This window comes from Saprolegnia parasitica, assembly GCF_000151545.1.
Source record: "Saprolegnia parasitica CBS 223.65 unplaced genomic scaffold supercont2.10, whole genome shotgun sequence".
In the NCBI taxonomy this organism is placed as follows: domain Eukaryota; phylum Oomycota; class Saprolegniomycetes; order Saprolegniales; family Saprolegniaceae; genus Saprolegnia; species Saprolegnia parasitica.
In genome coordinates, this window is record NW_012156404.1 from 722,889 (window position 1) to 746,646 (window position 23,758).

At 60.3% G+C, this 23,758-nt stretch overlaps 17 protein-coding genes across 17 annotated transcripts; 8 read left to right on the forward strand and 9 right to left on the reverse strand.

Moving 5' to 3' along the window:
* Positions 1 to 151: 151 nt before the first annotated feature.
* On the forward strand, positions 152 to 864 carry SPRG_04093 (hypothetical protein). Its single transcript, XM_012342681.1, has 4 exons — positions 152 to 238; positions 289 to 327; positions 376 to 543; positions 593 to 864. The coding sequence occupies exons 1-4, from the start codon at positions 161 to 163 to the stop codon at positions 833 to 835; spliced, it is 528 nt and encodes a 175-aa protein (XP_012198071.1). The 5' UTR covers positions 152 to 160; the 3' UTR covers positions 836 to 864.
* SPRG_04094 (hypothetical protein) lies at positions 840 to 2,192 on the reverse strand. The gene is made up of 6 exons (XM_012342682.1): positions 2,104 to 2,192; positions 1,650 to 2,054; positions 1,409 to 1,585; positions 1,261 to 1,368; positions 1,108 to 1,210; positions 840 to 1,062 (listed from the first exon to the last, which is right to left on the reverse strand). The coding sequence occupies exons 1-6, from the start codon at positions 2,164 to 2,166 to the stop codon at positions 881 to 883; spliced, it is 1,038 nt and encodes a 345-aa protein (XP_012198072.1). The 5' UTR covers positions 2,167 to 2,192; the 3' UTR covers positions 840 to 880.
* Positions 2,193 to 3,227: 1,035 nt separating this feature from the next.
* Positions 3,228 to 3,691, forward strand: SPRG_04095 (hypothetical protein; the record flags this gene model as incomplete). The annotated part of the gene is made up of 2 exons (XM_012342683.1): positions 3,228 to 3,551; positions 3,584 to 3,691. 2 exons carry the CDS (start codon positions 3,228 to 3,230, stop codon positions 3,689 to 3,691), a joined length of 432 nt encoding a protein of 143 aa, XP_012198073.1.
* A 312-nt stretch (positions 3,692 to 4,003) lies between these two features.
* Positions 4,004 to 4,951, reverse strand: SPRG_04096 (hypothetical protein; the record flags this gene model as incomplete). Its single annotated transcript, XM_012342684.1, has 2 exons — positions 4,004 to 4,456; positions 4,484 to 4,951. 2 exons carry the CDS (start codon positions 4,949 to 4,951, stop codon positions 4,004 to 4,006), a joined length of 921 nt encoding a protein of 306 aa, XP_012198074.1.
* Positions 4,952 to 5,497: 546 nt separating this feature from the next.
* SPRG_04097 (hypothetical protein) lies at positions 5,498 to 6,465 on the forward strand. The gene is made up of 3 exons (XM_012342685.1): positions 5,498 to 5,704; positions 5,753 to 5,857; positions 5,908 to 6,465. Exons 1-3 carry the CDS (start codon positions 5,546 to 5,548, stop codon positions 6,436 to 6,438), a joined length of 795 nt encoding a protein of 264 aa, XP_012198075.1. The 5' UTR covers positions 5,498 to 5,545; the 3' UTR covers positions 6,439 to 6,465.
* On the reverse strand, positions 6,447 to 7,149 carry SPRG_04098 (hypothetical protein). Its single transcript, XM_012342686.1, has 5 exons — positions 7,057 to 7,149; positions 6,997 to 7,011; positions 6,839 to 6,943; positions 6,720 to 6,791; positions 6,447 to 6,672 (listed from the first exon to the last, which is right to left on the reverse strand). The coding sequence occupies exons 1-5, from the start codon at positions 7,132 to 7,134 to the stop codon at positions 6,484 to 6,486; spliced, it is 459 nt and encodes a 152-aa protein (XP_012198076.1). The 5' UTR covers positions 7,135 to 7,149; the 3' UTR covers positions 6,447 to 6,483.
* A 23-nt stretch (positions 7,150 to 7,172) lies between these two features.
* SPRG_04099 (hypothetical protein) lies at positions 7,173 to 7,880 on the reverse strand (the record flags this gene model as incomplete). Its single annotated transcript, XM_012342687.1, has 3 exons — positions 7,173 to 7,282; positions 7,334 to 7,436; positions 7,488 to 7,880. 3 exons carry the CDS (start codon positions 7,878 to 7,880, stop codon positions 7,173 to 7,175), a joined length of 606 nt encoding a protein of 201 aa, XP_012198077.1.
* Positions 7,881 to 8,177: 297 nt separating this feature from the next.
* On the forward strand, positions 8,178 to 9,454 carry SPRG_04100 (hypothetical protein; the record flags this gene model as incomplete). The annotated part of the gene is made up of 5 exons (XM_012342688.1): positions 8,178 to 8,684; positions 8,732 to 8,797; positions 8,848 to 8,922; positions 8,968 to 9,033; positions 9,077 to 9,454. 5 exons carry the CDS (start codon positions 8,178 to 8,180, stop codon positions 9,452 to 9,454), a joined length of 1,092 nt encoding a protein of 363 aa, XP_012198078.1.
* SPRG_04101 (hypothetical protein) lies at positions 9,439 to 11,608 on the reverse strand. The gene is made up of 6 exons (XM_012342689.1): positions 11,113 to 11,608; positions 11,003 to 11,062; positions 10,579 to 10,953; positions 9,712 to 10,524; positions 9,571 to 9,660; positions 9,439 to 9,515 (listed from the first exon to the last, which is right to left on the reverse strand). Exons 1-6 carry the CDS (start codon positions 11,389 to 11,391, stop codon positions 9,483 to 9,485), a joined length of 1,650 nt encoding a protein of 549 aa, XP_012198079.1. The 5' UTR covers positions 11,392 to 11,608; the 3' UTR covers positions 9,439 to 9,482.
* A 173-nt stretch (positions 11,609 to 11,781) lies between these two features.
* On the reverse strand, positions 11,782 to 12,801 carry SPRG_19549 (hypothetical protein). Its single transcript, XM_012342718.1, has 4 exons — positions 12,660 to 12,801; positions 12,560 to 12,616; positions 11,901 to 12,513; positions 11,782 to 11,873 (listed from the first exon to the last, which is right to left on the reverse strand). The coding sequence occupies exon 3, from the start codon at positions 12,469 to 12,471 to the stop codon at positions 12,064 to 12,066; it is 408 nt and encodes a 135-aa protein (XP_012198108.1). The 5' UTR covers positions 12,472 to 12,513; positions 12,560 to 12,616; positions 12,660 to 12,801; the 3' UTR covers positions 11,782 to 11,873; positions 11,901 to 12,063.
* A 97-nt stretch (positions 12,802 to 12,898) lies between these two features.
* Positions 12,899 to 14,294, reverse strand: SPRG_19550 (hypothetical protein; the record flags this gene model as incomplete). The annotated part of the gene is made up of 9 exons (XM_012342719.1): positions 12,899 to 12,923; positions 12,973 to 13,056; positions 13,108 to 13,251; positions 13,297 to 13,367; positions 13,416 to 13,463; positions 13,504 to 13,562; positions 13,615 to 13,737; positions 13,783 to 13,909; positions 13,959 to 14,294. Coding segments are annotated over 7 exons (765 nt in total). The 3' UTR covers positions 12,899 to 12,923; positions 12,973 to 13,056; positions 13,108 to 13,250.
* A 383-nt stretch (positions 14,295 to 14,677) lies between these two features.
* Positions 14,678 to 15,988, forward strand: SPRG_04103 (hypothetical protein). The gene has a single exon (XM_012342690.1). It carries the CDS (start codon positions 14,773 to 14,775, stop codon positions 15,910 to 15,912), a length of 1,140 nt encoding a protein of 379 aa, XP_012198080.1. The 5' UTR covers positions 14,678 to 14,772; the 3' UTR covers positions 15,913 to 15,988.
* Positions 15,989 to 16,537: 549 nt separating this feature from the next.
* On the forward strand, positions 16,538 to 18,913 carry SPRG_04104 (hypothetical protein). The gene is made up of 6 exons (XM_012342691.1): positions 16,538 to 16,644; positions 16,694 to 17,212; positions 17,256 to 17,633; positions 17,678 to 17,845; positions 17,885 to 18,787; positions 18,834 to 18,913. The coding sequence occupies exons 1-6, from the start codon at positions 16,579 to 16,581 to the stop codon at positions 18,855 to 18,857; spliced, it is 2,058 nt and encodes a 685-aa protein (XP_012198081.1). The 5' UTR covers positions 16,538 to 16,578; the 3' UTR covers positions 18,858 to 18,913.
* Positions 18,914 to 19,028: 115 nt separating this feature from the next.
* On the forward strand, positions 19,029 to 19,483 carry SPRG_04105 (hypothetical protein). Its single transcript, XM_012342692.1, has 3 exons — positions 19,029 to 19,212; positions 19,262 to 19,344; positions 19,387 to 19,483. The coding sequence occupies exons 1-3, from the start codon at positions 19,037 to 19,039 to the stop codon at positions 19,449 to 19,451; spliced, it is 324 nt and encodes a 107-aa protein (XP_012198082.1). The 5' UTR covers positions 19,029 to 19,036; the 3' UTR covers positions 19,452 to 19,483.
* A 61-nt stretch (positions 19,484 to 19,544) lies between these two features.
* On the reverse strand, positions 19,545 to 20,153 carry SPRG_19551 (hypothetical protein; the record flags this gene model as incomplete). Its single annotated transcript, XM_012342720.1, has 2 exons — positions 19,643 to 20,153; positions 19,545 to 19,581 (listed from the first exon to the last, which is right to left on the reverse strand). The coding sequence occupies exons 1-2, from the start codon at positions 20,128 to 20,130 to the stop codon at positions 19,545 to 19,547; spliced, it is 525 nt and encodes a 174-aa protein (XP_012198110.1). The 5' UTR covers positions 20,131 to 20,153.
* SPRG_19552 (hypothetical protein) lies at positions 20,151 to 21,515 on the reverse strand. Its single transcript, XM_012342721.1, has one exon. The coding sequence runs from the start codon at positions 21,493 to 21,495 to the stop codon at positions 20,194 to 20,196; it is 1,302 nt and encodes a 433-aa protein (XP_012198111.1). The 5' UTR covers positions 21,496 to 21,515; the 3' UTR covers positions 20,151 to 20,193.
* A 394-nt stretch (positions 21,516 to 21,909) lies between these two features.
* SPRG_04108 (STE/STE20/MST protein kinase) lies at positions 21,910 to 23,731 on the forward strand. The gene is made up of 9 exons (XM_012342693.1): positions 21,910 to 22,192; positions 22,237 to 22,386; positions 22,433 to 22,484; positions 22,529 to 22,644; positions 22,689 to 22,769; positions 22,816 to 22,953; positions 23,000 to 23,282; positions 23,327 to 23,517; positions 23,571 to 23,731. Exons 1-9 carry the CDS (start codon positions 21,938 to 21,940, stop codon positions 23,697 to 23,699), a joined length of 1,395 nt encoding a protein of 464 aa, XP_012198083.1. The 5' UTR covers positions 21,910 to 21,937; the 3' UTR covers positions 23,700 to 23,731.
* Positions 23,732 to 23,758: the final 27 nt, after the last annotated feature.

Consider the following 23,758-nt stretch of genomic DNA (forward strand, 5'->3'; position numbering starts at 1 on the left):
CCGTGCGCACATACGAATTCGTATCCACACCACCATGTGCCCAACCCATTGGCGCGCCTGGGAGAGATTCCGAAATGTGATTGGCCAAAATACCGCATGCTTTTCAAAGGCGAGCCAATGAGCGCGCGGTTGCCTGGTTGGCAGCACTTGCGCTTCGACAATGGCCCGCCGCCTGCCCAACATCCTCGTCACGGGGACCCCTGGCACGGGGAAGACGACGATGAGCCAAATGCTCGCGGTACCCGAAGCTCTAAGCTCCAATGCGTATGCTAACGCTTGCTTACTTAGGAAAAGATGCAGTTCCGTAACATCAACGTCGGCGACCTCGTGCGACTCGGATCCGACAGCAATGCGAATGGCTCATGCGCGACGTAGGTCAAGCAGCACAGCCTCCACTCGGGCCGCGATGAAGACTTTGACTGCTTCGTCCTGGACGAGGACAAGGTCGTCGACGAGATGGACGACGTCATGAGCTCGGCGGACGGCGGCGTGATTGTGGACTTTCACACGTGCGACTTTTTCCCCGAGCGCTGGTTCGACCTCGTACGTCCTTTTGCGATCGACTCGAATCGGGTTTTATGTAAAACGCTAGGTTGTCGTGCTGCGCTCGGACAACACGACGCTCTTTGACCGGCTCGTCGCCCGCGGCTACTCGGAGAAGAAGGTCCAGGAGAACGTCGAGTGCGAGATCATGCAGGTCGTGCTCGAGGAGGCGCAGAGCAGCTACGCGCCCGAGATCGTGCAGGAGCTCTCGTCCGTCTCGATCGAAGACATGGAGTCCAACGTCGCCCGCGTGATGGCCTGGGCCCAGCACTGGATTGAAAACAACCAATGATAAAGAACGTCTCTTCTACTGTACAGCAATCCGCATAGCGTCTCCTCACGGGTAGTTCACGTGCAGCTTTTCGAGCTGCGTGACCATGTCAAAGCCCCCCGAGCGCACGCGCCACGCGTCGCGGACCATGCGCATCCTGGCGCTGTCGTCCAGCGGCTCCTCGAAGTGCACCGACTTGGTGCGGCCGCGCAGCTCCTCGACGACCGGCGTCGGCTCGTCCACAAAGCCTGTGCCATACGATCGTATCCTCAGCTCGTTCCGAAGCTTCGTACCCGACGTGGCCTTGTACGCATTGAGATTCTCTCGCAGCCGTCGGCTCTCGGCCATGCGCCTTCGCGTCGCCTTGGCCGATTTGTCAATGTCGGCGAGGTCGGCCTAGGTTCCGGCCGTGATGCGTCGCAAGATGATGATAGTGGTGCGAGTACCGGCTCGACGTGCACGGCGCGCTTGATGCCGCCTTTGATGAGCTCCTCGTGGAAGATCTTGTCGTGCGTGAAGGAGCTGTCGAGCGGCAGCTTGAAGCTCAAGTCGTACTACGCGCATGAGTATGCGCAAGTGTATATACTCCGCTACCTTTTCCAGAAGGACCTGGTTCTCCGTGTGTTGAGGCAGCGAAAAGTGAAAGACCGCATCGGTCCAGCGCTCCATCTGCGGCTGACGGTTGCCCGCGGTGGCCGGCCGGAACCGTTCGCGCGTGATTTTGCCCGACACCTGAGTCTTCTTCCCGCGCCTTTCCGTGACCTCGGCCAGCTACTCTCACGCACGTTGGCTACAACCGCACGACGCGCAAAATTCGAGTAGCCGGCGCACGTACCGTGATGGACCGCGTCGCTGGCGCACTGGCCACGTCCCGCTTCGGCCGCGCCGGCGGGCTCTCGACATACCCAGGCTCGGTCTTCCACCACGCTGTTGTGGGCAGTGGCGCCACCACGGGCTTGGGCGCAAACGTGGCATTCGCCTCGACCCGTGCCGATCGGCGTTCGTCGAGAAGCGCCGACCGCGTCCGCCGCTTGGCGGGTGTCCCACTCTCGACTACAGCCGTCGCTCGAGGTGATCGACTGTCTCTGTCGCCCCGCCGTGGGTGCATGAGCCCTGACACGACGTATTTGTGTCCGCGCGCGACCGCTGGGGTCTTTTTCTTGTGCGCCAGACTCGCGGCCATGGCGCGGTTCTCTTCCCGGCGCGCGTCCTGCAGGTCCTGCCGCGTGGCGTGCGCTGGCTATTACATAGCGCTCGCTTGGACAGCAACCACCGAGGAAGCAACGTACAGTGCGCGCCCACGCTTCGGGACCCATGGGCGCGACGACGACGTCGCGAGGCGGCCGCGTCATGACCTCGTTTCGCAGCTGAAAATAGGTTGCCGCTTGAAGGCGGTCCGTGATTGGTCTCGGTACAAGCAATCCAGTGCCATTACACCGGCCTGCAAGGCGCAGCAACCTCGGACGTGCAACACCTCGGAGGATGTTGTTTACAGTATGGTGTATGTGCGGCCGCAAGACGAAGAGATCGTTCCACACCGTGTTTACGTCGCGATCCATTACGCAAGAAGGTCTATCGTAAAGCCGGCTACTCATGGTGTCTCTAGCAGAGACGGATGCTGGGTGCCGACGACCGAGCGCCGACAATGCACTTGAGTTTGTACTTCTTACGTGGCGCTCTCCGGCTGTCCAAGCACGTCGTCCGTTGTACCGCGGCGTAGCTACTTTCGATCAACCAACTGCTACTACACCTCGCGATTTCTTTCTTTTCGTAACACATCGGTGGTGGCCTCTCGTTCAACATCTCGGTCCGGAGCTATGTGCGTGGTACCTTAAAACTCAGAACCCAGCGGCAGCTGCCTTTCCGCACAGCTGCTTTGCGCTTTGGAGCTTACCCCGAGGGTAAAAACGAGACGCCGGCTCTCTACCTACATTTGCACACATTGCGAGAGATGTACGATGCTTCTTCGCCAAGCGACAACGACGCACGGTGTCGACCCCGATCACCGCTGCTTCCAAGACGGCGATAGAGGCTGGCATCGCCACCAGGTTCTCAAAGGGTATTGGCCTTTTACCGCAACGAAGAAGATGAAGAAGACGACGTTGCAGAGGCCATCGAATTCGAACGATGACGGCGATGAAGCCGCCATACGCCCGCCATCTGGCAGCTTCGCCACGTCATGGCCGCCACCCAGCGTGTACATTGTGGGGTTTCTATTTGCGGCCTTTCTGGCGTCGGGGCGCGCCACGTGGCGGGCTGGGTGTTAACCCCATCCGTGGCTACTACGAACCATCTGCCCTAGCGTTGACAAGAAGCCATGTGGCACTGGGCACAGTGGGCGTATTGTGCGCCCACCACGCGCTACCCAGCGGTCACTTTCCATTTCCACCCGCCACCCACACATACCTCCAGTATGGTCGCCAAGCCGAGCGACGAGTCGCACCACGACGGTGGCAAGTGCCGCTACAAGACGGGCAAGTGCCTCAACGACCGCTCGTACAAGCGCAACGGGCAGTTCCACCAGCTCTGCAACTTTCACCGCGAAAAGGCCAACCGCATTCAGCGCAAGTTTGACCGCCAAAAGCGCATCGTGGCCAAGTCGGCCAAGTCGACCGACAAGAAGACGCTCGGCGACTTGAGCCCTATGACGCACCGCAGCAGCGACGACTTCCTCTCGGACACGGACTCGTGCGGCCGCCCGTCCACCGACAGCTCGTGCAGCGAAAGCTTCTTCAGCGTCGACGACCTCTGCTGGCAAGAACCATCAAGATCGAACACACCATCTGCGCCGAGCCCGTGCCCGTGCACTCGCCCGAGGCGCACCGCGGCCGTCTCTCGTTCGACGAGCTCGACTTTCTCTGCTCCGCGATCCTCTAACGTCGCGATCCCCACGTATTTACATCTTCCACACCTCAATCGGAGAAGTGTACCCGTCCCTGTCGTCCACCCGTCGCCGTCCCTCGTTTCGATGTCTAACTGCTATTATCCATGTCTTGTGCTTTGTGCTCTCACGATCGATCTTCTGTCTTCCCACTCTCCGTGACCTCGAATGGGTGGCACGCACTTTCTCGCCCGAGCAGGATCGGCAGGCTACTGCGGCGCGTATGTGTACCAATAATGCGAACGCGAGTGAGTCATCGCTCCGACTCTGCGTAAATATTCATCGTTTCAGTGAAAAATCTAGATTACCTAGCGCTGGAATTCCTCGACGGCGGCCAAGGCGAGCAAGACGCCGAGAACGACAATTGCAAAGTCCCGGAGCGACTGGCGCCACGACGGCGCCACCCGCGGCTGGACGAGGATCTTGGTGTTGGTTGACTGCGCCTTGAGTTGCTGCAGCGCCCGCTGTTTGCGCTGCCGGTTCGTCGGCGACCCGTTGCGGTGCGCCTTTAACTTGGAAAACGAATTGTACTTGGTTGCAAACTCCTTGAGCGGGCTCTTCTTTAGCGGGCTCTCCGCCGCCATCGCCGGCAGCTCGCGCCGAAGCACGTTGAACACAAAGCGCTTGGTCGCCAGCGGTCCGTGCCGTGTCGCCTTCTTGAGCGGACTCGCCGGCTCCATGGGCATCGCCTCTTTGAAGGCTGCAAACGCGCGCCGCTTCTGCGCCATCGAGCGCGCGTATGCGTGCACCTTGCTGAACGCCTCACCATCATCATCGTCGTCATCGACGTTGTCGGTAGACTCCGAGTGCTGCTCGTTGTGCAATCGGATGAGCCGGCGCAGGTGGCTCGCGATGTCCTCGGGCGCGGGCGTCGAGAGCGTCTCGATGTAGTCGAAGCCGGCGCCCGTCTTTGCGAGCGGCGATGCCGGCCGCACAAGCAGCTCAGTCAGCGACGGTGACGAGCATTTAGCTTTCGGCGCGCGCCACGGGTAGTCACTCGTCGAGTCGGCGCACGACTCTGCATAGTCGAAGGACGGGTCGGTCTCGTCCAGGTCCACGATCTCGTTGACGCACGCCAGGATAAAGTCGCGGCAGTGGTGGACGTTGAAGCTTTTTTTCGCCCGACCGCTGCTGAACGTGACCGGCTTGCGCCCCTCGGCCTCGTTGAGCTGCTTGAGGAACGCGCGCCGCATCGTGTCCTGTTCGAGCGGCTGCGACGCGACCGCGTCGACCACGGACGCGACAAAGTCGACCATCGAGTCGTCGCGCTCGAGGAGCGCAACCACCTGGCGTAAAAGCTTGGTGCGCAGTTGGTCAGCGCTCAGCGGATCCTCGCTCGACACTTGGCCGATCGGTTGCGCGTCCGGAAGCCCAAACTTGGCGCGCATCGCCTTCTTGAGCGGACTACGCGGCGCGCTGCTCTGCACTTTGCTGGACGACCGAATGGAGGCCATCGTGTAAATTGAATTGTACGCGTCTGGATAACATCGTGGAGCAACAACGCTCGTCCTAATAACGGCGGCGGGTTGCCGCCATCGCGGCCGTTGACAACCATGTGCACCCAACACCGGTGACGCTTGGTGCCGCTTGTGACAAAAAAGGGTACCACCGTGGGCGCACGGCTTGCCCCAGCTGAAGAAGCTAGCTGAAGAATGGCTTCGAATGCGCTGACGTCGTATTGTACTACTGTGAGAAAGCTACTCGAGCGATATGTGCCGTAGACAAGGATCGGTTCGGGCAACTCGCGCAACCGAATCTCCATCGCAGCTAGCATCCCTGGGATATCAGAACTTGATTTTTGTCCTTTTATTTTGTCCCGGCGTATAAATACCTGCAATCAGATCGCGAGCATGGTCGAGGGCGCGAGCCGTCTCGCGACCGTCGGCGGCGGCGGATGCTCGACGCTGGACCTCATGAAGCGGCTCGAGAAGCCGTCGGTGTCGCCCGAGGTGCTCTCGGAGATGGAGCACATCCTCCAGAGCGACAAGCTCCACCGGCAGCTGCAGCGCGTACGTGGAACAACGACGCTCGTGGGTACACACCCTCGTTCTTCATAGGCGCGGCGCGGCGACGCGCTGATTGCAGACATCACCAAGCTCGGCGACGTGGAGGAGGCTCGGAAGAAGCTTCGCCCCATCTTCGTACCTGACAAGCCCCAAGTCGTACGTATCCTCCGCGACTTCAACTTGCAGCGAAAAACGTGCGCGTGTAGCGCACACTGCGGGCAAGTCGGCTTCTGGGGCCTGAGAACAATAAGAAGATCATTACGTCGCTGGTGCGCCCTCTGCCGTCGACCCGTGGTACATCGTCTGACGCCAAGTCGACGCCGCCGAGCTTACCGCCCAGCGCATCGGCGCCAGTGCTGCCCACCGTGCCGTTGACGGCAGCCGAGAAGGAGCTCGCGGCGCTCAAGGGCGCACGGATAGCGCTCGAGCACGACCTGCTGCACGTGACCAAACAGCTGTACCACAAGTACGAAAAGCAGGTGTTTCCGGGTGCACACACCAAGGGCGCCACGTTCCAGTCGCTCAGCAAGCGCTGGGCCGCGCCGTCGCTCTCGGACAGCGACAAGTACGCAGCGTACATGGACGGCCGGTACGCGACGCGGAACGACCTCGAGTTTTACAAGAAGCCGCCGCCGCCGAAAGACGAGACCAACAGCTTCCACCGCAAGCACAAGCAGCACACCAAGTACGGCGACTCGCTCGCCTTTGCCAAGCACAGTTTGCGTGGCACGTTCTAGCACTGCATAAAGAATTCGTGGTTTGCCTTTGCACGACAGCGTCTATTAGCGGTAGAAGGCGCCGATCCGGTCGTTCTCGAGAAGCGACTTGACACGAAAGTCAGCCTTGGAGTGCGTGGGCACGGCAGGGGAAAAGGTCACGTGCTCGGCAAAGCGAGGCGACAGCATACGTGCGACGTTCATCGCTTCGATGGACGATGGCTGGTTCGAGATGAGAAGTTCGACCCCGTCGTCCTAGTACGGGGTAAGTTTCCGTGCTGGAGAAAACGAGAGATAGGTACGAGGGTTTTGAGAGCGAGCTGGCGCCGCGCCTGGATTCGCCGGGCAGCAACCTTGGCGCCCTGCGCCATCGTCTAACACCTCTGCATTTCAAGATATAACGAGCAGCTCGACTGTCCACCTCTTGCGCGCGCTGCCGCTTGCTCTCTTGGTCCGCACGCTCTTGCTTCTTGAGAACCATCTCGTGCTCCATACGCAGCTTGATGCGCTGCTGGCACTTGGCTTGCTACGACGAGCCCCATCGATGATCGCATGCAGAATTACATCGAAGCGACATACGGGGCTAGCGGCCATCTACGAGGGTCATGTCAGTGCAACCGTGCAGTGCCCGAGCACTACCTCGGACGGCGTCGCGACAACCGACTTGCGCGGCGACGGGCGCGATGGACTCTCGCTCAGAGAAAGCCGCGGCTGCATCCGAAGTCACCAAGTATATATTTGGCGCTGCGTTACGCTTATCGATGCGGCTGGAAAAAGTCGGCGACGAGCTCGGCGTTGACCTTGTCGAGCACCGTGCGGCGGAGGAGGTCCTTCGCCGACGCTTGCATCACGTTGGCAATCGATCCTACTCGGTCCCGCGCATCTCCTTCCATTGCTTCCGCTATCGTGGACGCACCAAAGATGTCGAGGAGCATGTCGCAGTCGTCGTCCGAGAGAAAATGCAAGTTGGCCGCAAGGATGCCCCGCTCGTGCTCCTTGGAGAGCTGCTGATCGCTCAACTAGAATAGCGCGTCCGCCATCATGTCGATGCAATCCCATGGTCACTGCACTTTGTCAAAGAAGGCTCGCGCGCGCGCTCCGGCCGCGTACTGGTGCTTTTCCCGGATGTTCAGGATCGCCCGGAACGCCGAGTCGATTGAGGATGCTGGGAAGATGCACAACTTTGCATGGGACCGTGGCGTCATGAGGAGCGTCTGGACCTGCCGGTGGAGCCACGGAGGCATCGTCGCGGGAAAGAGCTGGATCGCATACACCAGGGAAAAGGTCGCTGTGGCCGTCGCGACCGCCACTTCGATCTCTTCGATCGAATCCCGCGCCGTGATCAGAAGGAACGGGATCGCGGGTGCGACGCCCGGCCGCGCGCAGAGCAGCACGTCGACGGGACCCGTCGCCATGGTCTGGCAGCGGAAGTCGTCGCGGGCCTTGAAGAGGTCGAGGAGCATCCCCGTCTTGATGCTGGTCTTGGCGAGGAGCACTTGCACTACGCAGCAGGAGGTCCATCGTCATGCGCTTCTTCCTCGGCCTCATGCAGCATTCTCTTCCTACTTGATGATCGAGAAGAAACGCAATGAAGCTTCGCGTCCGCGGATACGCCATTCCGCGATGGCATTGGCCAAAAGCTGCCATTTTTGCAGCAATGGCAGCGTCGGATTGGCCACTGCGTTTGATTTTAATGGGTTTTGACCAATCGCATCGCGGCCGCATGGACACTACAACTTTTTAGCACCATTTATTTTGCCATGTTGTCCCGCTTGGTGTCGACGGCCGTGGTCCGCTCCCGCGGGGCCGCGCGCCTGTACGCGTCCGTGGCCGCGGAAGCAGGCGCGCCGACCAAGCTGGTGCTGCGCGAGATGAAGGCGGTGCCCCGCGAGACGCGCCGCCAGCTGCGGCTCGAGGCCGAGACCTCATCGAGCCCGCTCACCAAGAACAACAAGACGCCCGTGTCGCGCCTCGTGCTCCGCACGCTCTTCGGCGCGACGGGCCTGGCTGCCGCCGGGTGGCACCTCTATCTCTCTGAGGAGACGAAGGCCGACATCTCGCAGCGCGTCAACGACTCGTTCGTGGGCGCGATCGCCGACTACATCATGGCGCAGATCCAGGAAATGGCCCGTCCGTTCACCAAGCCGTCGCGCGACAAGCTGCTGCCGGACTGGCCCATGATCAACCGTGGCGTGCCCGAAGGCTACCCGCAAATCCCGGTCCTTGTCCTTGGCGTCGAAGACGTCTTGCTGCACTCGGAGTGGGACGTACGTTGGCCGATGGTCGCCTTCCCATCGTCTTATATGTACTGTAGCGCAAGTATGGCTGGCGCCATGCCAAGCGTCCGCACGTCGACGAGTTCTTGGAGACGCTCGCGCGGGTACATATGCCTTGCGATGCAATCTGGTGAGTGACACAATCGACGTCTAGTACTACGAGATCGTGCTCTTCTCGAGCGAGCCGCGCATGATGGTCGAAGAAGTGCTGGCGCGCCTCGACAGCAAGGTACGAATGTGTAGCCTAGCCGCATCGCTCATGCATGGCGGGTAGCAATGCGCCTTCCACTACTTGACGCGCGAAGAGACGCACTTTTCAACGGGACGCACGTCAAGGTCGGTCGCTCGTGCGATTATTGTGCTGGTCGTTGAGTGCGATGTAGGATCTCAACCCGATGAACCGCGATCTGCGCAAGATCATTGTCGTCGACCACAACCCGGAAAACTTCCAGCTGCACCTGGGCAACGGCATCACGATCCCGGCGTACCTCGACGGCGCGGACCGCTCGGACCGTGTGCTCAAGGACCTCATCCCGTTCTTCGAGACGCTCGGGAAGGAAAACGTGGCGGATGTGACCAAGATCCTCGCCGAGTTTGCCGACGCGGACGGCGTCGTGCGCGACGTCGGGCCCAAGTGGAACGCCAAGCTCGCGGCCCTCGAAGAGAAGAAGCGCATGAACGAGCAAAAGGGCTTCGGCGGCTTTGTGCGCGGCCGCATGTCGACGCGCGCGTCGTCGCCGTCGCTTTCGTTCAAAAACTAACGAGAATATTGCGTCGTCTTAACCTCTTCTACCACGACGCGAGCACGTGCGTCAGAATGTCCTACATACACCACGAAACACTTCAAGACAATGTCAGAGATATTAAGCGGACGGACCTCGACAAACGCGGGCTGCTGCGACGGCGCCACATCGATGGCTTGCACGTGGTGTAGCAGCGATCTCCGGAGCTTCTCGCCCTTGGTCGTCTACACACATGGCACTCAAGGAACGCGCCGGAGGACGGAATATGCAAGTACCCGCTGCCACGCGTGGGCCCAGCGCGTCCGGCGCGGAAACGACTTGTAGTACTCGAGGAGGCGGATGACTTGCTCGACGCAGCCGCGGATGCTCTCGCCGTACCCGGTGCGGAGGCGCTGCAGCACGTCGAGACTCGACGGCGTCCCGTCTGCAGCATGCGAGCGCGGCTTGTAGCGGCGGGTTGTCGCCGAGAGCTCGAACGGAAAGTACATGAGCGGCGCTTTCGAGCGGCCGTTGATCTTTTCGCCGCGCACGTGGAAGTAGCGAAAGAGGCCGATCGGGTCGGCGCGCTTGGCGTCGTACGTGCCGACGATGAGCCCCACGAACGGGTGCGCGTGCGCCATCTCGTTGAAGAGCTCTTGGTGGCTCGCTTGGTTTTCAATGTCGCGGATCGACGGGTCCGGCGCAAACGTCGGGTGCGAGTGGTACCACCCGACCACGTCCAAGTGCGACTCTTCAATGAGCTGGCGCACCTCGAGCTCGCTCGCAGGGTCCATCTCGACGTCGGTCGCGCCGTCGTCGCCTTCGATCTGCATCGAGCGGCATGGAAACGCGGCGTGGATGTACACGACGTTGGCGTCGCGGTCAAACTTGCCGCCAAAGTAGCCAATGATCTCGCACATGGCCAAGTGCGCGTGGAGGTCGCAGACAAAGGCGACGTCCGGGTGCACGCAGACGCGGAACGGCTGCTGCGGCCGCTTGTCGTGCGTCGCGTGAGGCGCTGCGTACTGCGCGCACTCGACCATCATGTGCGGGTCCAGCGCGTTGCCCGCGAGAAAGTTCTGCCGCAGCTGGCTGTGCTGCACCGAGCGCTACACATCATCCACGTGTTCAACTCGACGAAAAAAGCAGACTTTCAGGCGTACAACGTTGCGGCGGCCGCGCGTCGGTGGCTCGTCGGCGAATGGGCGCACGTCGACGTCCTCCGAGTCGGTAAAGACCGTGTGGTCCCAGACAAACTCGCGCCGGCACGCATACGTCGTCGTCGCCGGGTCGTTCCACAGCATGGAGAGCGGCGTGGTGAGTGCGTTGACGTCTGTCTCGGCGGCCGACTCGGGCTCGGCCACGAACGAGTGGTCGTGCTGGCATGACGCGTAGACGACCTCTTCAAAGTCCTCGATATCGTCATCATCCACGTACACCTCCTTGACACGCTTGGGCTTGGGCTTGGGCTTGAGCTTTTTTCGCGACTTGGTGCTGCCGTACGCCTCGTCCGACTCGGAGCTGGTCGAGAACTCGAGCTAGTAGAGAAGCGTGGAATTTCGCTGTCAGATTGAGTAGACAGCATACCGCCTTGGCCTTTTTCGCTGGTTTGGCCGTTCGTCGCGCTGGTTTCGTCGCAGTTTTGGCCTGCGACGGGCGCGTGTGAAGGATTAGCGCAGCAGATATTGAGAACGCACCTTGGATGCCTTCTTGGCTGTCGCTTTCGCAGGTGCTTTCGAGTCGGCAGGCGACTCGGCGTCAATCTCAATGACGACAGGCGATGCGGGCATCCGGACTGCTTCCGGGCACTCCTCGACGCTCTCATTGCTGCCGACCCCCTCCTCGACGACGCTTTCGTTCTTGACGACCCCCTCCGAGACGACGCTTTCGGGCTCGATTTCCGTCAACTGGGCATTGGCAGCAACCAGATCGACCGGGTTCACTACCTCTGGCGACGTCTGCTTCGCGACGGCCATCGGCGAGCTCACATCGGTCGGTGCAACGGCGACCTCGGACTCAAGCTCGACGGCTCGAGCACAAGGCTCGTGCTCTACTAGAGTAGGTTTGGTCTCGACAACGTTGATCTGTGCCCCAGCGACTGGAAGAACGGTCGTTGGATCGTCGACCACGCCGAGTTGCACAAGTGGCTCGACCGCCTCAACGAGGTCATGCTGGACGACTGTTTCTGGGTCGACCACGCTGATAATGTCTGCACGGCCGGGCTGGACAACTGTCTCGGGCCCAACCGCTTCAAAAGAGGACGCTGGCAGCTCGACCTCGACGACGGAGGGCTCTTGTGCCGTCATCACGACTCGGGATTCTGGCTCCATCTTCTTGAGGAAGGACTCTGGCTCCGTCTTCTTGGGGAGGACTCTGCCACAGCCATCGCGAACGGCTCAATCACATCGGGGGAGGACTCTGGCTCGACCACCTTGAGGGAGAACTCTGGATCGACCACCTGGAGGGCGGACTCTGGCTCGACCACCTGGAGGGCAGACTCTGGCTCGACCACCTGGAGGGCAGACTCTGGCTCGACCACTACGACCGGCTCCATCACCTCGACAGAGGACTCTGGAGCAACCATTACGACCGGCGCGACCACTTTGAGGAAGGAGTTTGGCTCAACTATCCGACTTGGGATCTCGGCGTCAACCGATTGCGCTTCGGCAGCTGGCTCGATCATCGCGACCGAGATCTCGGGCACATTCACGTTTGCAGAGGTCTCTGGGTGCCCCGTCGCGGCAAAAGACTTCGAGTGGTCTGTCAAAAGTGGGCCTGCGTAGGCTCGACGCCTTTGGCCGCGGTCTTTGGCTCGAGCGCTTCGACAGTGTCGAGAGCTGGAACCAGCCCTGGTAACGGGCCGGAGGCTGATCGAGAGATGTCGCTTCGCCCTTCTCCAGCACGTCGACTGTCGTCGATACAGCCAGCGGAGCGGCGTCACCCATCATCTCGTCTCCCACAAGGGTGTTGGCGACGGAATGAACATGCTCCCTCTTTGTGCTCATCTCGGCTGACGCTCTCCTTGCGCTCGTCGCTTTGGCATCTGTGAAGCGCATCTCTGCTGCTGGATCCGCATCGACGGTCGAGATGGAGAGGTCCTACTCGCAGCTTCCATGGACTGGCACGCGCTGCAAGGGCTCGTACATGTGGCTTGTGGTCCTTTAGCGTCGCTGGCACTGGTCGGTCGTCGCGTGGCTTGCCCTACATCGCTTGCTTGAAGAGCTCGGCGGTGCCGAATGCTGACCTTTCGCCGTACTCGGATCGGCGACGATGCAGCGCGTGGCTCGGTCTTCAAAGTCTTTGGGGCGACCCCCTGTGTCGGTGACGCACTCTTCGTCGTCTGCGGCAGCTCCTACGCCAACGACGTTGGTGGCGTCCCAGGCGCCACGACGTACGCGCACGGGGGCCTCGCTCAGCAACACTATCGATCCGTGCTACAGCAGTCGTTAGAGCACACCGCACAGAACGCAAAACGTACCCGTGGTAGAATCTTGCGCGGCGCCTTCTTCTACATGCCAAGGACGATCATTTACGAAAGCTCGCACGGTCAACCGTACCATAGGAGGCTGCGGCTGCAGCAGCGCCCCGAATGCGACGGGGGTGTACACCACGCCAGGCGTCTCTTTGGCTGCTGCAGGTAGCTACAACGATTTTCATTAGTCAGTCGCAGTGTAAGCATGCGCAAGACCCACCCCTCGACTTCGACTCTGCGGCGACACGGGGCGGACAGTCTTCTTGTCGCGCGGCCGCGGAGGTGATTTTGGCTCGGTGGGTTTTGATGCTGCTTTCTTGGGAGGCGGCTTGGTCTCTTCTTCGATGGCCATCGCGTGAGTAGCCTTGATCGAGATGAGATCGACTGCAAGAAGCGAGGAAGAGCGTACTACGATGCTGGCTCGTCTTCGAGGTGCGGCTGGCTTCGAGTCCGTTGCGTTTTTGTGCTCGTTTCGCGAGCCTGAACGTTAGACGTCCAACCACAGTCCACATGCCCATAACGACGCACCGTCATCTTCTTGTCGGTCGACATGACTTTCTTGCCCACCTTGCGGCTCTACACTCGCGTGAGATCGCTGCAGCCTCCAAGTGCATACCGAAGCTGGCACCTCGACCTCGGAGCCGTCGCTGAGCAGCTTCTTCTTCTTCACAGCCGCTGCTGGTATCATGTGATGTATAAGCGAGCGCTATTGCCAAGAGTCACGTACGTTTTCGTGATGGCGCAGGGCGCTCCCGCTTCACGCGTTGCGCTGGCGGTGGCATCGCAGCGTCGGCCGCGTCGACGGTCTCGCTCTTGGGCGTTGGAGCGACAGACAAAGGCTCGGCGCCGCCTAGGACGCAGCGACTAAAGATGTCGTCCACGGGAGGATACACACCAGTCTCGTCAGCGGCCACACGCTGCTTCTTTGTTGGCTTGCTCTCGAGAGCTCGGTCGTCCACGGCCTCGTCCACGTCGTTGTCTTCGCGAATGGCTTCGTACTCTTTGAAGCTCCATCCTTTTCGCTACACGCTTGACGGATTGTATCCTCGTCCGCAAGCAGCGTTCCTGTACCGTGTTGAGCATCGACTGCGCGTTCGCGATCGCACGCGCCAGCTTGGGTTTGTGGTGCTTGGCCAAGAGAAGCTGCTCGTCGGGGTTGTACGCATCGAAGGCCACGATGTTGTTGCGGCCAATGCTGGAAAACTCGAAGGAGTCGAGGAAGCACACGATCGGCGTCATGCTCGTCGGCGGCTTGAGCTTGGGCAGAGGCAAGTTGTGGGCCTCGAGCGCCTCGAAGGACGTGAAGAGCATGGCCGGCCACCACGGGTACGACGACATGCGCGCCCATACCACATCGCCATCCTGGAGCGCGACCTCCATGTTCATCTTCCCGCCGAGGTTCGTCATCGCAACCGAAGAAAGCCACCGGAGTGCACCAGTCCATCGATTTGACTCGCGGTTTGTATACCCGACGAATCCGGATGCGACCGAATTCACGCAAATCGTGTTCGTACACCATTTACAGTCATAATATCCATGTATAGTGTATATCCTGGTTCATGCCTGACACGAGGCCGTTGCCTGAAACAAGGACCGTGCTGCTGGCCCTATACGCGTCGCTCATTGGTTCAAGAGAAAGGCCAATCAAACGCGCCGATGCTGCATCGTCACATCTGTGGACCAATCACAACGGGACCGGAACAATCTTGTCCTCCAATTGCTACTTCCGGATACGAAATAATTGAAACCATTAAAATGTGCGAATGTTTGTATGCACTTTAAAAAAGAAACGCGACGAGGCTATCCCAACTCATCGTCCGGATGCGCATTCAGGTCCGGCGAAGTCGCGCCACGGCCATCGGGCGGATCATTTCGGTTCTGTACGATGGCCCTCGCGCTGCACGCCACGCCCGCGCCAGTGCCCCGGGGTCCGATTCACGTGACGCCCATGACCCCCGCCCCGCTCGCCACCGTCAACGACGACCTGCTCAACGCTGTCACCGGCTTTTTGGCCGTTGAAGATGTCCTCGCCGCGGCCGCCACGTCCCGCGCCATGTTCCGCTCGATCCACGACCACACCACGTACTGGCGGGACCTCGAGCTCAATGGCGCCACGTCGGAGCTCCTGCAGCGACTCTTGCCGTTCGCGTCGGTCATGCGCTGCGTGCGCTTCCGCAAGTCGACCGCCTCGACCGACGCGTGGCTTGCGTTCGCGCAGTCCACTCGCGACCTTACAGTGCTTGATGTCTCGGGCAGCAAGCACGTCACCGACGACGTCTTCCGCCTCTTTTGCGCGCGCAGCGCCACGACGCTTCGCGAAGTCGCCGCCGACAACTGCTCGTGGATTTCGACGCTGGCGCCGATGCTGCCGTTTGCGCCCTCTCTGCGCGCGCTGTCGTTCAACCGGTGCCGGCAACTCGTCACGGCTGACGTTCTTGACGTTGTCTCCCAGGCACCGCAGCTCGTGTCGCTCGATCTCAAGGGCAACCCGAAAGTCAGCCCATCCACCGTCGTCATGACTGCCATCGCATCGTGCCCGCAGCTCAAGGTGCTGACGCTCGGCGGTAGCGGGCGCTACACGAAAGACGTCAACGCCGAGTTCATCCAGGCCTTCAGCTCTCAGAACCAAGCGATCGCGCTCGAATGTTTAGACCTCTCGTGCAGCAACCCGTTTGGCTCGCGGTCGCCCCTCGTCGACGACGGCCTCGTGCCCCTCTTGCAGCTGTGCCCGAACATGCGAGCGTTGTACTTGAAGGGGCAGTCGAACCTCTCGAGCCACATTTTTTGCGCCCTCCCTCCGCAGCTCAAGACGCTGGACGTTACAGGCTGCGCGATGGCGACTGCGAACCTCGATGGCCTCGCCTGCCTTCCGTTCCTGGAAGAGCTCGTGCTCTACGCGTGCAATAACGTCACGGACGATGCCCTTCTCCGCCTGAAAGTCACACACCCCCACCTCGTCAAACTGGATGTCGAGGGATGCACCGCAGTCTCGGCGGAAGTGCGGGACTTATTTAGTCAGTGTTGATTGTATTATCCTCTTAATATTTATACGAATGAAATGACGCCGCGATTGCGCTTCAAATATGCGCGCAGCACCTCCCTCGCCTGCACATCAGAGGTGGGTGCGTCTGGGCTGCATGGTCAAACGGGATCTAGTTGCCACCATTTTATTGGCTCATGAATATACTTTTCAACCAATCACAGAGCCCGCACCTCCTTGCGCGGTCGAGCCAGATGCAGTTGTGAGCACGAATCGCGATGAAAAATGGACTCGCTCAAACTTACCACACAGATAGAAGACGTCTTGGAGGACACGAAATGCTACTTCGCGTCGGCGTTTGAGATATGCAGCAAGAGAAACGGGTAGAATGGTTATTAGTGGCACTTGCCATATTTAAACACAAAGAGCCACGTTTTATCTCTTTGCGATATCGAAGAGTGTCCAACGATGGGCCATCGCTCTTGTGTGCTTTTTAGATTCAACTCCGTACAGGAAGCTCCTTACCCCGCACTGCAGCGGCTCGCTGGACCTGTTGCGAAGGAAGATCTCGAGTACGGGTAAATTGATTGGCTATAATTATATTTTCGACAATCCAAATCCTCCAATCTCCGGGCTCTTTACTTTCTACCAGTCATATCGCGCGGTGAAGATCTTGGCGAAAGGCCACGCAGAGCAAGATCCGCATCCACGATGTCGGAGCTCCAGCTCATCGTCGAGAAGCTCAACAAGGAGCCCTTCAACCACAACTTCACGCTCGTATGCACGGTTCCAGTCGCTCTCGCCGTCTCATGACTGAGCTGCATAGGTCGCCTTTGATGAAAAATCCAACTTTGAGCTGCTCCAGATCCTCAATGAGGTGTTCGCAGCGATGGACTCGCGTCACAACGTCGACCTCCGCGACGAGCTCGACGAGCAGCGCACGTACCGGTACATGGAGCTACTGCAGCTGCTCAAGTACCAGCTGCCGCCGGACCTCGACGGCTTTCGTGAAGGCTTGAGCCATGGCGAGCGCTACGTGGTGTACCCGATCTTGTACTGGGCGCTCAAGAGCTTTCCCGTGCACAAGAAGCGCGCATACCTCGGGCGGTTCCTCGCGCCGCTTCAAGTGCCGCAAGAGTTCCTCGGCAACGACGGTCTCAACAGCATGCACGAGCACTACAAGCAGCTCCAGAACGAGTTCAAAGCTGCGCACAAGCAAGTCGAACAGCTCCGCACGAGCAAGATTCGTCCTGGCGAGCTGCGAAAGGAGATCACGCAGCTGGAGGAAGAGTCGCACCAGCTCAGCGAGAAGATCGCGCATCTCAAGAAGAAGACGGCCAACGAGGTTCGAAGCGTATCTGGTGAAATGGACTCTGATGCGTGATTAGAGCGGCTTCAAAGACATTTTGGAAGCGACAAGTGCGCTGCGGAAAGAGCAAGAAGAGCAAGCCAAACTCGCGGAGCGGAAGCGCGACCAAATGATGGGGCTCAACATGGCGCAGAAGCGCAGCCGGGACTACGACCAGCGCCTTGGCGAGATGCGCCAGAGCATTACGACCAACATGCAGCCAGACCAGCTCTTTGACCAGCTGCAGAACCAAGTGGACCGCCACCGGGACATTCTCATCAACAAGTTCCCGGCCGAGTTCCGCCTCCAGCAAGAGAAGCTTCAGCACCTCGACGCAGCGCTGAGCGAGCCCGCCAAGACCGAGGCCGACATTGCCGACATGGAAGACGAGATTCAGAATCTCAAAAACTCGATCCAAGTACATTCTTGCATCCTTCGCCAATCGTCGACAGCTCTTTGTAGCACTTTTCCGACCAATTGAACGAGACACAGAAAGCTGCGGGCGACGACAAGTTGGCGATCTTCCGTCAGCACGCCAACATCCAAACCAAGAAGCTCAACGACAAGATCGACGAGCTCACCAAGGTCAAGCAAGAGAAACAGTCCCTCCAGCGCCAGCTCGAAGACCAAGTACGTTCTTGCGAGTACGTCGTGTCTAATATCACGTAGGAAGCCAAGATGGCCGAGGTCTCGGGACCAAAGTTCATGAAGCACAACGAGTTCAAGCAGTTTACCAACACGCTGCGTATTAAGACCAACCAGTACAAGAAGATGAAGGCCGAGCTGGCAGAGATCACGGCCGAGTCGGTTGTCCTCCACCGCACGGAGCAGGTGCTGCGGAGCCGCGATTCGGACCTCGACGGCCTCCTCAAGGACATTGAGGCCTCGAAAGGCGTTGTCGGCTACATGGACACGGAAGGCAAACTCAACGAAATCTCGGAGCGCAACGCTCAAGTGAACGCGTTTAAGGGCGAGACCCTCGAGGAAATCAGCCGCATTGTGACCGACATCAACCAGACGCTAAAGGAGCGCAAGAACCAGCTCGCGCCGCAGATCAAGGATCTCCGCGCCGTGCGCCAGCGCTACCAAGAGATGGAGCAAACGTACCTGGAGAAGAAGGCGCAGTACGACAACACGGCCGTGGGCCTCGAGACCGAGCGCATCAAGCTCGAGCAAGAGTGCACGGCGTTTCAGGACGACTGCCTCCGCGAAGAGAGCCAGTACCACCAGCTCCACGCGCTGCTGCAGATCGAGTCGGCGCGCCTCGACAAGGTCACGCAAGAGGAAGAGTTTGATAAAGGCAACGGAAAACTCCACCGCGACTTCCGCACGTTCCAAGAACTCTACAAGAACAAGGTCATTCAGCAAGAGTCGCTCACGAAGGAGCTTCGGAAGCAGCAGAAGACGCTCAAGACCAACCTCGGCGACTACGTCATCCAGCGCAACATGTTTGACCAGCTTCTCAAGCTCCTTCAGTGCAAGGTCAAGCTCACGACGAACGAGCAAGGCAGCGCCAAGCAGGATCTCTACAGCACGGCGGCCGACATTGCGCAGTTCGACGTCGGCGGCGCGGTACGAGGTGCCTGCTCTTCGCATGTCACCATGATTGTCTCTGTAGAACGTCATGACCATCGACGCGTAGCGCTGCCCCTTGTAGCTTGTCGTCTTTTAACTCGTTGGATACATTGCATGCCCGCATTTGAGTACGAGCCTTCAGCCACGACGCGGGAGGGCAGGCGCGTTCGTTTTCGCGCCAAATCTGGTATCCGGATCCGGAAGCCAGCGGCCGGCCAGCGCCCACTACAAATAAGAAAGCGAAGGATGGCCGAGCCCGCGCCCGCCCCCCGCGTCAACAAGGCGCTCATGGCCTCGTACGTGAACCGCACGGTCGCCCTCGTTGGCAGCATGGAGAGCTGGACGGGCAACAGCGCGATCATCAAGGCCTCGGACGGCGGCCTCGTTACCGTGATCCCGGCGCCCGGCGCCGACTACTCGAGGTACAACGTCCGGCCCATGTCGCCAAGAGCTCATGTATAAGGAGTGTAGCAAGTTCATCGAAGTCATTGGACTCGTCCAGCCTGACGGCTCGCTCCAAGAGTTCAAGTGCACGAGCTTTGGCGACAACTTTGGTACACGCAGCATCTCCGGAAGAGGCCCTTAGCGTCCTGTAGATCTCGGCAACTACGACAAGCTCGTTACGCTCATGCACGGCAAGTTCGCGCCGATGTTTATCTAACGCCCGTCTATGAATTTGCCGCGTCGACTGTGGTTTCTTGGGCGACTGGGGTGGGCAATGGCGGGTGCTGCTTGAAGCCAGCCGTGAGAGGCGCTACGGGCTTGACGCTGGCGACATCCATGCAAGCCACCTACAGACGCCTTCAACACACACGCCTGCGCGATACCCTGCAGTGTACCTGCACGATGGACAAGTGGGTTTGCGGCAGGAAGATGCTCTGATACAAGTGAAAGTGGCGGTAGTACGTGTGCGTCACGTAGTCGACGATGCGGGTGACGTCGGTGGCGTCAAAAATTCCTGTGCTCATCGGCGGCCGCTCGACGCTGTGCCGCAGGAGCATAGCCTGGAAGCGCCCAAAGCTTCCGGGCAGCGTCGGGAGCGCGCGCAGGTCCTTCTCGCCGTGAAGGAAGAGGTCCGTGAGCACGAGGCTGTGCACGATCGCCAGCACCGTCGAGGTGCGCTCGGCGCTGAACTCGTGCTGCTTGGTGAACGCGTACAGGTACATGTACATGTCCACGACGAGGTGCAATGGCGCCGGCGCCTTGCGCGTGAAGAGCGGGCTCGGTGGGAAGGTGAAGACATTGGCGAGGTAGTCGCGCAGCTGCGCCGGCTCGTGGATTAGCCCGAGGTCCAGCACGTGGTCCTCCGAGAGGTACCGCCAGCGCAAGCAGTCCGTCATCGGTGGTTTCAAGTGTTATAACAGTTGCAGATGAGTATCTATTCCGGTGTTACGTGCTTCTCTTTACAACAGCAACAAGTCGGGCTGCTCCATGTACTTCTTGAACGCCTGCAAGAACTGACCAGCAATGACGTCGTCGACGACTCGTCGGTCCGACGAGAGCGTCACGTTCATGAGCGTCGCCTTGCGCGGCTCGCCGTCGGCGGCTGCCGGCGCCACGAGCTCGACGCGGCCACGGCCAACTGCCATGATGCACGCCTGCGGCGGGTTGATCACGGCCGTGAACGAGTCGATGCCAAAGCCACCGAGGTTCGAGATCGTGAAGCTGCCGCCCTGGAACTCCTCGGGCTTGAGCTTGTTGGCGCGGGCGCGGCCCACGAGCTCCTTGAAGGTGCCGTTGATGCCGACGAGGCCAAGGTTCTGGACCTTGGGCACAATAGGCGTGATGAGGCCCGTGTCCGTCGCCACGGCCACCGAGATGTCGACGGACGAGTTCGGGACGATCTGCTTCAAGACCGGGTCCATGCCGCAGTTGGCTTCCGGCACGTCGCGAAGCGCGCAGGCGACGGACTTGAGGAGGAAGTCGTTGAGCGAGACCGCGACGCCGTGGTCGTTCTTGAGGCGCTTGCGGAGCTTCATGATCGCGTCGATCTCGCAGTCAATCGACGCATAGTTGTGGGGCACAGTGACCTTGGACGCGGTCAAGCGCTTGGCGATGATCTTGCGCATGTTCGAGAGCGGGAGATCCGTGAACGGGCCATCCGCAGCAGGCGCCGCCTTCGCGACGGGCGCAGCGACGGGCGCAGCGACGGGCGCGGCCACAGGCGCGGCAATCGGCGCGGGCTTGGTCTCAAAGTGGGCCGTGGGGAGGAGCGAGCGCTTGCCCAAAAAGTGAATGCGGGGCACGCGGTGCGCGCTCGTGGCGGGAGCAGACGCAGCAGCAACAGGCGCGGCAGCGACAGGCGCAGCAGCAGCGGGGGCAGGGGCAGCGTCACCAGTAAGCTTGGCGATGTCACCGCTCTTGAGAAGGGCGGCGTACGTTTCTTCGTCTTCGACAGTGAAGGCCAAGAGCGTGCCAACGTCAACGGACGTGCCTTGGGCGACGAGGATCTTGGCGAGGACGGCCTCGTCCTGCATCTCGTAGTCGACGGTCGCCTTGTCCGTCTCGACCTGGCAGAGAACGTCGCCGGCGTTCGCCATCTCGCCTTCCTTCTTGAGCCACGCGGCGATCGTGCCGGACTCCATCGTGGGCGAGAGGGCGGGCATGAGGAGCTTGGTGACGCCATCCGGGAGCGACGAGAGGCGGCGCATGCCCCACGTGGCACGCTTGGCGAGAGGCGGCGTCAAGGCGGCGAGGCGCAGCATAGCAATTGACTGTGTGGGAGTCACTGGATTTGTGGGTCACACGAAATGCACCAATCATCCGTCGTCCGGATAAACGGCGCAGAGGCTGCCCACGCCGAAAAATCCAGCAGCGTTTTTACCTCCGTGGAGTATGAAGAGTGGCCAATTTTAATTCCCAGCCCCCTCGTCCGACGTCGGCGACGGTGATGACGAAGGCGGCGGCCCATGATGTCATCGCGGCCTTCCCGCGGCCATGGACCTTGGACGACTGTCGGTCGACGCTTTGCAGTTTCCACCGCTAGGGACATGGTCCATGCATGTTCAATTTGCATCGGCGGGGGTTCCATGGCACCGCAAGCGGCGGTTGTCCGGATAAAGGGAAAGTCCCTCGGAACCGAAAGGACACGCTCTTCCGAATGGATTTCACCGAGGTAACCGGGCGTGAAACGGAGCTTAAATTAAGATGTCGGTCGCGCAGGACAAGGTCCCGAACGACGAGTACGAGGTGCTCGAGGCGCTCGGCGAGGGCTCGTACGGCAAGGTCTTCAAGGCCATGCACCGCAGCTCCGCGCGTGTCGTCGCGCTCAAGGTCGTGCCAGTCGAGAGCGACGACAAAGACATGGCCGACCTCCTCAAGGAGATCAAGATCCTCCAGAAATGCCAGTCGCCCTACATCGTGCAGTACTACGGCAGCATGCTCTACGAGGGCAGCATGTGGGTACGACCGGCTTTGTCATGAGTCGCATGCGACGCGTGGCGTAGATCGAGATGGAATTCTGCGAGGCGGGCTCGGTCGCCGACATGCTGCGTGTCTCTCCAGCGGGCGTCTTGAGCGAAAAAGAAGTCGCCGCCGTCTGCGCCAACGTCGTGAAAGGCCTCGCGTACCTCCACGACCAGCGCAACATCCATCGGGTGCGTCTGACGCTGCGAGGCGCTCATGTGCAGATCTTTGGCGCAGGACATCAAGGCCGGCAACGTGCTGCTCTCGTCGAGTGGCCTCGCCAAGCTCGGTACAAGCTCTCTGGACGACAACATTGTTTGTAGCTTTTCGTAGCCGACTTTGGCGTCTCGGCGCAGCTCACCAACACGATCAACAAGCGCAAGACCGTGATCGGCACGCCGTTCTGGATGGCTCCCGAGGTCATCCAGGAGACGCAGTACGACTGCAAGGTAGCATCGCCCATAGCGACTTGATCACTCAGTGGTACACTCAGGCGGACATCTGGTCCTTGGGCATCACGGCCATTGAGATGGCGGAAGGCGACCCGCCGCTTGCGTCCATGCACCCGATGCGCGTACGACGAGATACCTTGGCGTCGATAAAAATCATATTTGCTGTAGGCTATCTTTTTGATCCCGAGCCGGCCGTCCCCTACGCTCAAGGAGCCAGCCCAGTACTCGCCAGCCTTCTCGGACTTTCTCGCGCTGTGCTTGAAGAAGAGCGCGGCGGACCGTCCGTCGGCCGCCGATCTCCTCTCGGTATCCACTCTCTACCTCCGTCGACTTAAGCATGGACTGCGCGTAGCACCCGTTCATCAAGAGGGACGTCGAGCGCCTCGAGTCGACGCACGCGGCGGGCTTGCCCGTGCTGCAGGAACTTGTGGACCGCAACCTCGAAGCGATTTCGACCGACCGCGTCCACATCACAATGACCGAGTCTGGCGACTCATCCACGATGGTCGCGTCGACGTGCCGTGTGTCGACCGACACCAGCAGTGACTGCGGGACCATGGTTTACCGGGGCACCGGAAGCACCCCCTCCGGCGCGCGCGACACGACGGAGCTCTACGGCACAGTTGTGCACCGGGGTACGCGCCTTGCGGCTCCGTCGTAGTGCTGCATCGTCGTGTAGGGACATCGGATGCGTTTGGCACGATGGTGGCCAAGGACTCGCCGCAGAAGCCGCCGACGCAGATCGAGCGCGCGCCGGCCGAGCCTTCGTTCATGAAGTACTTTCGCCTCGGCAGCGGCAGCGATGCCAACCTTCTCGACGCCAAGAACAGCACGATCCGCCCGACGTCGACGACGGTTCTCAGCGCCTCGGTCCGCGCCACCACCTCTACTCCATCGAACTCACTCTTCTACTATCGTGCTAGGCCAAGTCGGTGACGCAGGCGCTCCTGCAGCTCGAGGACAAGTACGAGAAGGACCGCGTCGCCCTCGAGAAGACCTACCTTCTTGAGAAGGCGCAGCTCGAGGCGCAGCTCGCGACGCTTATGCATTAAGTCGTTTCTATTTTACCTCCTCTCGCGCTGCCACGTTTTTGTCCGGATACGCCGCAAGA

Excerpts from the sequence above, each read along its gene's own strand:
- SPRG_04094 (XM_012342682.1), bottom strand. The coding sequence starts at position 2,166 with ATGACGCGGCCGCCTCGCGACGTCGTCGTCGCGCCCATGGGTCCCGAA. Across the intron at positions 2,055-2,103 it reads CCGAAGCGTGGGCGCGCACT|CCAGCGCACGCCACGCGGCA; the intron begins GTACGTTGCTTC and ends GCTATGTAATAG. Across the intron at positions 1,063-1,107 it reads TGCGTACAAGGCCACGTCGG|GCTTTGTGGACGAGCCGACG; the intron begins GTACGAAGCTTC and ends CGTATGGCACAG.
- SPRG_19552 (XM_012342721.1), bottom strand. The coding sequence starts at position 21,495 with ATGCTGCGCCTCGCCGCCTTGACGCCGCCTCTCGCCAAGCGTGCCACG.
- SPRG_04108 (XM_012342693.1), top strand. The coding sequence starts at position 21,938 with ATGTCGGTCGCGCAGGACAAGGTCCCGAACGACGAGTACGAGGTGCTC. Across the intron at positions 22,193-22,236 it reads TCTACGAGGGCAGCATGTGG|ATCGAGATGGAATTCTGCGA; the intron begins GTACGACCGGCT and ends CGCGTGGCGTAG. Across the intron at positions 22,770-22,815 it reads CGTCCATGCACCCGATGCGC|GCTATCTTTTTGATCCCGAG; the intron begins GTACGACGAGAT and ends TATTTGCTGTAG.
- SPRG_04103 (XM_012342690.1), top strand. The coding sequence starts at position 14,773 with ATGGCCCTCGCGCTGCACGCCACGCCCGCGCCAGTGCCCCGGGGTCCG.
- SPRG_19549 (XM_012342718.1), bottom strand. The coding sequence starts at position 12,471 with ATGCGCTTCACAGATGCCAAAGCGACGAGCGCAAGGAGAGCGTCAGCC.
- SPRG_04104 (XM_012342691.1), top strand. The coding sequence starts at position 16,579 with ATGTCGGAGCTCCAGCTCATCGTCGAGAAGCTCAACAAGGAGCCCTTC. Across the intron at positions 16,645-16,693 it reads TCAACCACAACTTCACGCTC|GTCGCCTTTGATGAAAAATC; the intron begins GTATGCACGGTT and ends TGAGCTGCATAG. Across the intron at positions 17,634-17,677 it reads ATCTCAAAAACTCGATCCAA|CACTTTTCCGACCAATTGAA; the intron begins GTACATTCTTGC and ends AGCTCTTTGTAG.
- SPRG_04098 (XM_012342686.1), bottom strand. The coding sequence starts at position 7,134 with ATGCAGCCGCGGCTTTCTCTGAGCGAGAGTCCATCGCGCCCGTCGCCG. Across the intron at positions 6,792-6,838 it reads AGCGGCAGCGCGCGCAAGAG|ACGATGGCGCAGGGCGCCAA; the intron begins GTGGACAGTCGA and ends CAGAGGTGTTAG. Across the intron at positions 6,673-6,719 it reads AGCTCGCTCTCAAAACCCTC|GACGACGGGGTCGAACTTCT; the intron begins GTACCTATCTCT and ends ACCCCGTACTAG.
- SPRG_04093 (XM_012342681.1), top strand. The coding sequence starts at position 161 with ATGGCCCGCCGCCTGCCCAACATCCTCGTCACGGGGACCCCTGGCACG. Across the intron at positions 328-375 it reads ACATCAACGTCGGCGACCTC|GTCAAGCAGCACAGCCTCCA; the intron begins GTGCGACTCGGA and ends TGCGCGACGTAG. Across the intron at positions 544-592 it reads CCGAGCGCTGGTTCGACCTC|GTTGTCGTGCTGCGCTCGGA; the intron begins GTACGTCCTTTT and ends GTAAAACGCTAG.
- SPRG_04097 (XM_012342685.1), top strand. The coding sequence starts at position 5,546 with ATGGTCGAGGGCGCGAGCCGTCTCGCGACCGTCGGCGGCGGCGGATGC. Across the intron at positions 5,705-5,752 it reads TCCACCGGCAGCTGCAGCGC|GCGCGGCGCGGCGACGCGCT; the intron begins GTACGTGGAACA and ends CGTTCTTCATAG. Across the intron at positions 5,858-5,907 it reads TACCTGACAAGCCCCAAGTC|CGCACACTGCGGGCAAGTCG; the intron begins GTACGTATCCTC and ends GTGCGCGTGTAG.
- SPRG_04101 (XM_012342689.1), bottom strand. The coding sequence starts at position 11,391 with ATGGCCGTCGCGAAGCAGACGTCGCCAGAGGTAGTGAACCCGGTCGAT. Across the intron at positions 11,063-11,112 it reads CAGCCAAGAAGGCATCCAAG|GCCAAAACTGCGACGAAACC; the intron begins GTGCGTTCTCAA and ends CGCCCGTCGCAG. Across the intron at positions 9,661-9,711 it reads GGGCCCACGCGTGGCAGCGG|ACGACCAAGGGCGAGAAGCT; the intron begins GTACTTGCATAT and ends CCATGTGTGTAG.
- SPRG_04105 (XM_012342692.1), top strand. The coding sequence starts at position 19,037 with ATGGCCGAGCCCGCGCCCGCCCCCCGCGTCAACAAGGCGCTCATGGCC. Across the intron at positions 19,213-19,261 it reads CCCGGCGCCGACTACTCGAG|CAAGTTCATCGAAGTCATTG; the intron begins GTACAACGTCCG and ends TAAGGAGTGTAG. Across the intron at positions 19,345-19,386 it reads GAGCTTTGGCGACAACTTTG|ATCTCGGCAACTACGACAAG; the intron begins GTACACGCAGCA and ends AGCGTCCTGTAG.